The 9335-nt window shown below is 47.0% G+C and overlaps 1 protein-coding gene across 1 annotated transcript; it reads left to right on the forward strand.

Annotated features, from left to right (window-relative positions):
- The first annotated feature begins 328 nt into the window (after positions 1–328).
- LOC144326233 (uncharacterized) lies at positions 329–1984 on the forward strand. Its single transcript, XM_077922741.1, has 3 exons — positions 329–831; positions 1176–1284; positions 1728–1984. Exons 1-3 carry the CDS (start codon positions 478–480, stop codon positions 1865–1867), a joined length of 603 nt encoding a protein of 200 aa, XP_077778867.1. The 5' UTR covers positions 329–477; the 3' UTR covers positions 1868–1984.
- The last annotated feature ends 7351 nt before the right edge of the window (positions 1985–9335 follow it).

Below are 9335 nucleotides of genomic sequence, written 5' to 3' on the forward strand. Positions count from 1 at the left end.
GTCCAGGGGGTCAAGAAGAGTTGGACACGACTAAACGACTAAACAACAACAACATATGTTAATGGCGCTTTATCGTAGTCCACTGCGCCTTTGTAACCAGCAGGGAAACAAAGCAAGCTGCAGCACGCACGCCGCCCCTTCCCAGGCCTGTACTGGAAAAGTAATCATATCCATTTTCTGCCTTTTAGTAACAATAGTTTTCTTGCGATCCAGATGCGCCAAGAAGGGACGGTGGGAGGGAGGGGCGGTGGGAGGGAGGGAGAACAGCCCACTTTCTCCTCTCATTGGCGGCCGCTGCACCTCGAGCTCCACCTTTCCCCGACGGCTCTGCTGACTAAAAGAGCGGTGGGGATCTCTGCTCGCGGCAGTTGTGCGCGGACCTCAGAGCGATCCAGGAGAGCGCTTGCTGGGCTCCTAAGCAGAGGCAGCTACAACAGAGAGAGGACTTGCCGCCGGGACAGCTGCCGCGCCTGCAGGATGCAACGGAACACTTCGCCCGAGAACCCAGGCTCCGAGTCGGACGTGCCTGATTCTTCTCTGCCCCCTTGGCCACCCTCGAGCCTTTCGCCCTCCGCGCCCCCATTACCCGCTCCCACTCCTGCCGTGGAAGGCGCTGCTGCCGCTGGGGCGGAAGAGTCGGGGTCCCGGGAGAAGTTTCGCGGAGGCGCGAAGCTGCCACGCTTCTCCATCTGCCCTCAGCGTACTGCAGGGTCCGGGCTGGAGACGGTTTTTGTCGCCGCGGCTTCGGCTCTGAAGATGGCTCTGCCCTCGGAGGAGAAAACATCTCCGGGCGGAGCAGCTTCGGCTACTGGTGGCCAGTTTCCAACCAGGGTAAGTACAGAGGGAGAGGCAGGAAAGGGGTGTTAGGCTGTAATGCCCACCTTGAGTCTCTCCAGCTCAAGGTGGGCATTATACCTGGAGGGCACCGGGCTGGGGAAGGATGTTGTACGGTGAAAGGCAAGAAGGCGAACTGATTTAAATAACTGAACTTTGCAGAACTTTCTGAGTGAAAACCATAGCTCTCTGTTGCTTTAGGCAACAGCTCTAAGAGTGCAAAACTGAGTCCAGCCTGTGGCTTGTGCAGACAGGTGCAACCCACTCTTTCCCAAGAGGCTGCCAGTCAATTTAATGTCTACTTCTGGTGTAAATGTTTCCCAATCCCCTGTCCTCTCCAGGAATATGAGGCACTGAAGAGGGCAATCAAACGACTTGAGAGGGTGCTGGACAGACTGTATAAGAAGAATGAAATACTTCTCAGGAGGAAACAGCTGATGGAGCTAGAAGGTAATTTTGAGAATCCTGATTTTGCAAATCCAGGGTATGTGGCCCTCCAAATTTTGTTGGGCTACAAGTCCCATCCTCCATAAAGACTGCTGGCCATGTTGGCAGGGGCTTATGGGAGTGTGAGGGCTACAGCCCCCACCTCCCACCCCCAGTGTGGAGCACAGCTCAAGACGCCTTTGTGGGGAGGAGGCTGACCTTGCCAGGTTGCCTCTGCTGGGCGGACGTCTTGGCAGGGGTGTTGTTCCCCCATGCAGGAGGCCATAGCAGACCGCGCATGTGCCTCTGAAGGGCACAAAGGTTTGCTGCCTCCTTGTGGCCCAGTTTTCCTGTCTTCCTTGTGTGCCCATTTTTTTGCCAAAAAGAATGAACACACGGCATAATGAAAATGCAGCACATGTATCACGTACCAATTTTAACTGGTGGTTATTTGACTTTTCCCTCAGCTTTTGCTTCAGATGAAGAAGAGAAGGAAGAGAAGGAAGAGAAGGGAGAGATGGGAGAGATGGGAGAGAAGGAAGAGACGGGAGAGAAGGAAGAGATGGGAGAGATGGGAGAGAAGGAGCCCCCACAGAAGGAGAAATAAAGAAAACCAGAGATTGGGAGAATACTGCTGTCTATGTATTTCTACATATTTCATTAGATCATTTAAAAAGATTAACAGCAATATATGTATTTGCTTTAAATAAAGTTTCTGAGAACATTCTGTGAATATGTCTTCTTAACAGTTTGAATGAGACATGATAGAACTAACATCAGCAGGAGTCGGCTTTAACTTCCTTCTAATAAACTACTGGTATTATTATTATTATTATTATTATTATTATTATTATTATTCCTTCTAATAAACTGCTGTTTCTTTTGCCCGTCCTACTTCACCTTTTTATTGTAATCCTTGGCATAGCTGTCCACAGCAGTTTTCTCACGATCCTGTTGAAGTTTCTTCCCCACCACCCAAATTTAGACTCTTAGCTTCCCAAGTATTTAACTGAGTTGGAATTCTGTATGATTCTACAAAATTGCCCATAACGCTTCCCCCTCCATCACAAAGAGGAAATATCAAATGTTCCCCTAGGTATGGAACTGTTTCTGTATGCGATGTCTCCTACCTGTGAGATCTCCATGGCTCCTAGTCACCTGGAGTTTGTTGTGGCTCTCATATTGAAAAGATTTAGCTAATTTAAGGACAAAGCCCAGAATAGAGTTGTTATGGAATCTGGCACCACAGTCCTTATCTACCCCCTCCTACATGCATAGTGTAATCATTGAGCTTTTGCTGAAATTCCAAGGATTTCACAGTCCAAAGAGGAGCAACCTGCTTTGCACAAGAAAGTCTTCATATAATTCTGCAGAAAGGGGCATGACAAAGTGTTAAAGCAATTTTTTGCAGTATGGTGTAGATCAGGCATGTCCAAAGTCTGTTTTGGGGGCCTAATCCAGCCTGCCGGTCGATTAAATCCGGTCCCTGTGGCAGTTTATTTCCTGGGGTACAATCCTAAAAAAACTTCAACAACTTCAATCCTAAAAGAAGCTCAACAACTCCAACCCTAAAAAAAGCTCAGTCCTAAATTTACCTACGTTCTTAAAAAAGGTCAACAACTTTGGTTGGTACTTTCAACCCCCACAGCCCTTCACTTCATCAAATCTGGCCCTCTTTGAAAAAAGTTTGGAAACCACTGGTGTAGATAAACAGCTGCTACTCATTAGGTAAAAGGTAAAGGTAAAGGAGCCCTGGATGGTTAAGTCCAGTCAAAGCCCTGGATGGTTAAGTCCACTCTGGCGTCACTCATCTTGCTTTCAGGCTGAGGGAGCTGGTGTTTGTCCACAGACAGCTTTCCAGGTCATGTGGCCAGCAGGACTAAACCACTTCTGGAACAACCAAACACTGTGACGGAAACCAGAGCGCACGGAAACGCCATTTACCTTTCTGCTCCAGCGGGACCTATTTATCTACTTGCACTTTGACGTGCTTCCGAACCGCTAGGTTGGCAGGAGCAGGGACAGAGCAACGGGAGCTCACTCTGTCATGGGGATTCGAACTGCCGACCTTCCAATTGGCAAGCCCAAGAGGCTCAGTGGCTGAGACCACAGCGCCACCTGCTCCTAGCACTACTCATTAGCTCACTGCTCTGTTTGCCAAGTTGATTTTCTTTTTCTGTTTTAGTTTTTACTTAGATCTGTTTCTTTTAATGTATTATGAAAAGGTTTTAATAACATCTTATGGGGGGAGGAGAAATATGTCCCTGATTTTTTTATTTGGGAGAGTTAAAAGAGTCAAGGGAAGAAGAATGGGGCACAAGAAGGAGAGCACTGCCAACAAAACTAAAATAAAGCCTGAGTTTATTGCACCTTTTTAATAACCTGGGGCTGGGGGAGGAGGGGGAGCATGTTCAGTGCCAGATTTAGGGTGGTGTGGGGAGTTCCACTGCACAGGGTGCCAAGCAGAGGTGGGGTATAATAATAATAATAATAATAATAATAATAATAATAATAATAATAATAATAGAAGTCTATATTTATATGGGTATCCACTGAGAAGATCTATTAAAATTAACTGCACCAAAAGAAATTATAGTGAAAATAAGGATGGGGAGGCAAATTTTCTCCTCGCTCTGAATGCCATATTACCAATGTCTGTCCCTGGCATGTGCTTTCCACAAAAAAATGCACCCCCAGCTTGGAGCCAGGGGCTCTTAATTAGCTTATTTTGCAGAGTGCTTTGACAGCAGATAAAGATCTGGCATCCATCTCACCCAGGCTCTGGCCTTGCCAGCTGCTGAGCCTGTTGTTCCCTCCTCTGGCTCCACAGGCAACCACATCATATACGCTCAAGGGCGCTCTTAGCTGGGAGCTCTCTCTGGAGTTAGCCTCTTGCTTCCTTCCCAGCAGGATAAGGCTCCCTACTCTGGAAAGCAATACAGCAAAAGCAAAAGTTCACCAGGCGTCCTGAGTAAGCTACCCCTGCCCGTACGGGCCAGTCGTGTCCGACTCTGGGGTTGTGCGCCCATCTCACTTAAGAGGCCGGGGGCCAGCACTGTCCGGAGACACTTCCGGGTCACGTGGCCAGCGTGACAAAGCTGCTCTGGCAAGCCAGCACCAGCGCAGCACACGGAAACGTAGGGACCCTCTGTTGACAAGCGTCAGTTTCACAGCCGCAGCTTTTGAAAGAGAAGTGGGTTCTGCTTCTTGTCATCATCTGCCTGAGACTTCCCTCTCCATCCTAACATTGGTCAAGAACAGGGTTGTGAGCTCCCAATTTCTTTCTGGGGCAGTTCACTAGCCAAATCCAGGCCCCGTCTTAATTTCTGTTGCACAGATCTGTCTTTGCTGCACTGGGTGATATGTGACTGGGAGGAGCAGCAGCAGCAGCAGCAGCAGGTGATTCCATTCACTCTCACAGGTTGTTAGGTTTTCAGTAGGGAACGGGATGCCTGTTTGAATGCAAGAGGTGAAAAAAGCAGCAGCCTGTTTGGCTTTTTCACCTCCTAAGACCTAAAGGGATCAACAAATAAGCCATGGCAGGGAAACTGCATCATTTTGCAAGTCAGTGTTGCATTTTGCTACTTTTCCCTGTCAAGGGATGGGTTTGTTCAGGGAAGTTTTTAATGTGTGATGTCATATTGTGCTTTTATTATTTTTTGTTGGGAGCTGCCCAGAGTGGCTGGGGGCAACTTCGTCAGATGGGTGGCATATTATTATTATTATTATTATTATTATTATTATTATTATTATTATTATTATCATCATCATCATCATCATCATCATCATCATCAGGCTGCATAGGGTAGACTTGAAATATTTCCCATCATAAGGAGAATTATTGTTCCCTAACCATTAAACAGTAAATTTATACAGCTTGCAAAAAATGTGAAAGTGTTAAGTAGAGTAAAGAGCAGCCAGGGCCATTGTAGTAAAGATTTCAAGTATGCCTTGAGGAAAACATGCTCATAGATAGAGGGCACAGAGACCCATTCTTGGACCATAGACAACAAGACTCTGTGGACTATAGAGAAAGGCAACCTCCAGCTAATAAGGCCCAAGCAGGATAAATATAGACATTCTAAAGCTAGACTGAGAGTCAGTGTGGTGTAGTGGTTAAGAGCGGTAGTCACGTAATCTGGGGAACCGGGTTCGCGTCTCCGCTCCTCCACATGCAGCTGCTGGGTGACCTTGGGCCAGTCACACTTCCTTGAAGTCTCTCAGCCCCACTCACCTCACAGAGTGTTTGTTGTGGGGGAGGAAGGGAAAGGAGAATGTTAGCCGCTTTGAGACTCCTTAAAGGGAGTGAAAGGCGGGATATCAAATCCAAACTCTTCTTCTTCTTCTTCAGGACTGTCTTGGAATTCAAGTTGAAAGAGAAGAAGATGGTTCATTTCTTCTTAGCCAAAAGCAAAAGATTTCTGAAATGATCTAAAGCATGCAGATGCAAGAAACGTACCCAGTTGCCACACCCATGACTACTGACTTTTTAAAGAATCAAGATGATTCAAAGCCATTGCCAGACAACAATGAGTGCAGGTCAGTGATTGGAAAGCTTTTGTGTCTTGTTACTACATGTAGACCTGACTTAGCCAGTGCCATAGAAAAGTAAATGCTCCCACTGAATATGACTGGATGGTTCGGTGGTTTGGTACTTACGGGGTACAATAAACTGTAAATTAAGATTACCAGCTGTTAATAATCCTAAAATGATTGGTTTTACTGATGCCGATTGGGCTGGATGTAAAACTGATTATAAATCCACAGGTGGATATGTATTTATATTTGGAAATGGTCCCATTTCATGAGGCAGTTATAAAGAGAATTGTATAGCTTTATCTTCCACAGAGTCTGAATACATTGCAGCTACAGTAGTGTGCAGAGAGATGGCCTGGTCAACTTAGTCAACTAACCAAGGACTTTGGGTTGGTGAGAAACGGGCCTGTTAGCCTAATGGGGGACAACCAGAGTTGCCTAAAGCCTTTTCCCCAAGAACAGAGGAATTGGCACTCCCTTGAGTTTGCAGCCACTCAGTTAGAGTCGTATCTCGGAAGATGAACACCTTGTGACTTGAACGTTTTGGCTCCCAAATGCCACAAACCCGGAAGTGACTGTTCCGGTTTGCGAATGTTCTTTGGAACACGAACGTCCGATGCGGGTTCCGCGGGTTCCGATTGGCTGCAGAAAGTCATGCCTTGGTTTCCGAACATTTTGGAAGTCAAACAGACTTCTAGAATGGATTCCGTTTGACTTCCGAGTTAAGACTGTACTACTTGTCTGTACCTCTTCCTGGCCTTCTCTCTCTCTCCTCTGACCTCTCCAAACAGATCATCACTCTGTCTGTTTTTCTGGCCCCAGCAATACACAAAGCTTAAGGGGGGAAAGCAGCATGCATGGCACTGGGATGTCAGATGAGGTGGGGTGAAGCAGCCACCTCAGGTGGAAAGGAGACCCCCACCTGCCCTGCCACAGGCAGAACCCACCACCCGTCCCCACTGGACAAGATGACTGGAAGCACTTTACAGAATGCCCCTCCTCTCGCTGAGTTTGGTGACAGGATGTCAAGCAGCCTTGACACAGGAGGACATTCCGACACATTGCCTTGCTCCTCGTCTTCCTGCCCTTGAGGTGGCGAAGGCATTTGGGAATGCTTTGCTGAATGCCTTGCTGAGTTTAGCGGAAAGGGGGACATGTGCCAGTGAAAGTGGGGGGGCCAGGTCACAGCAGAGAGGCCAGAGGAGCCACATCCCTGTTTCCCCTCAGATGGTGAAAGATGCTGAAAGAAGAAGCAGAGGAGCAGACTCCAAATCGCAGCACCAGCAGAGGGAAGGAGACTGATTCCGAGATGCCTGCACTGGAGGGTGATGAGGGAACTGAGAACCGGTGGCTCCAGAACCCCTTATACTCCCATGCATAAGGAGGGACAGAAATAAGGAGAGGGGTTGCAGGAGACCACCTGGCAGCTGGGTGGGATGTCACAGGTAAAGGTGCATTGGGAAATAAGAGCAGAAGCGAGAGGCAGCTCTTCAAAGCACCAGATGCAGTCTATGCCAGATTGAGAAGGCACCTGGGTACAGTGGTACCTCGGGTTACAAACACTTTGGGTACAGACTCCACTAACCTGGAAGTAGTACCTCGGGTTAAGTCAGAACCTTGCCTCAGGATGAGAACAGAAATCATGCATTGGCAGCAGCGGGAGGCCCCATTAGCTAAAGTGGTGCCTCAGGTTAAGAACGGTTTCAGGTTAAGAACAGACCTCCAGAACGAATTAAGTACTTAACCCGAGGTACCACTGTATAGTCACATGGTGGGAGGAATAAGAAGCTTCGGCTTTGGAAGACCGCAGCATGATCATAGCTCATTGGTAGGGAGCGTACATGTCTTACAGGCAGAAGACTTCCCTCTGGGCATCTTCAGTGAAAAGGGTCTTGAGTAGCAAGGTGTCTGCTCTGTGACTTGCTGCTATTCTTATTTATTATAGTTTAGAAATTATTTGTTGTAATTGTTAGTGGTGAATTTCTGTTTAATTGTTATTTGCTGATATTTAATTTTATTGTGTACTATTATATGCTAATGGATTATTGAATATCACTTTGATATAAGTTGTTTATTTTAAAGTTATGTTTTTATTATGACATTTTTGTTTTGGATCAGATTGTTATAAGGTCTTTGTTGTTATAAGGTCTTTACTGTTACTCTATAGTATAGTATAGTATAGTATAGTATAGTATAGTATAGTATAGTATAGTATAAAAAGGTAAAGGTACCTCTGCCCATACGGGCCAGTCATGTCCGACTCTAGGGTTGTGCGCCCATCTCACTTAAGAGGCCGGGGGCCAGCGCTGTCCGGAGACACTTCCAGGTCACGTGGCCAGCGTGACGAAGCTGCTCTAGCGAGCCAGCACCAGCACAGCACACGGAAACGCCGTTTACCTTCCCGCTATAAAGCGGTACCTATTTATCTACTTGCACTTAGGGGTGCTTTCGAACTGCTAGGTGGGCAGGAGCTGGGACCGAAAGATGGGAGCTCACCCCACCGCGGGGATTCGAACCGCCGACCCTACGATCGGCAAGCCCTAGGCACTGTGGTTTTACTCACAGCGCCACCCGCGTCCCTATAGTATAGTTTAGTATAGTATAGTATAGTATAGTATAGTGTATAGTAATATAGAAAGGTGGCATACAAATTAAAAGTGAAATGAAATACATACATTCTTTCTGTTTTATATGAAGTTTCCTTGCCATCATGGTTGTACTTTATTTGTCCATTAATCTCACTCACCTCTGTTTACCTGAAAGAGCATCTCCACCCCCATCATTCAGCTTAGACACTGAGGTCCAGCTCCGATGGCCATCTGGTGGTTCCCTCCCTGCGAGAAGTGAGCTTGCAGGGAACCAGGCAGAGGGCCTTCTCAGTGGTAGCTCCCTCCCTGTGGAACCCCCTCCCATCAGATGTCAAGGAGAGAAGTAGCTACAGTATATAACAACTATCTGACTTTTAGAAGACATCTGAAGGCAGCCTGTTCAGGGAAGTTTTTAATGGTTGATGTTTTATTATGTTTTATTCTATGTTGGAAGCTGCCCATAGTGGCTGAGGCAGCCCAGTCAGATGGGTGGGGTACAAATAATAAAAGTATGATGGTGATGATGATGATGATGACTAACTTTTAAGATACCTTTACCCTCTAAGCCAATGTGGTGTAGTGGTTAGAGTACAGTGGATGTTCAGGTTGTGAACGTATCTGTGTGGGATGCACGTTTGCAACCTGCAGTGCTTGCAACCCGCAGCAGCACATCTGCGCACATGCGGGTTGTGATTCAGCGCTTCTGCACATGCGCAAAGCGTGATTTAGTGCTTCTGCGCATCACGACCACCGAAACCCGGAAGTAAGCCGTACTTCTGGGTTTCGGTGGTCCATAACCAAAAAAAAGGCAACCTGAACCGTCTGTAACCCGAGGTATGACTGCACTGATAAATGAGAAGGAAACGCTTGGGACCCAAAGATTATGTTGGTTTGGAGGACATAGGGGAAATTTGATTTTATTTCAGTTAGTTACCTAGTTCATTTGTTATA

Source organism: Podarcis muralis, chromosome Z (genome assembly GCF_964188315.1).
Source record: "Podarcis muralis chromosome Z, rPodMur119.hap1.1, whole genome shotgun sequence".
Classification (NCBI taxonomy): domain Eukaryota; kingdom Metazoa; phylum Chordata; class Lepidosauria; order Squamata; family Lacertidae; genus Podarcis; species Podarcis muralis.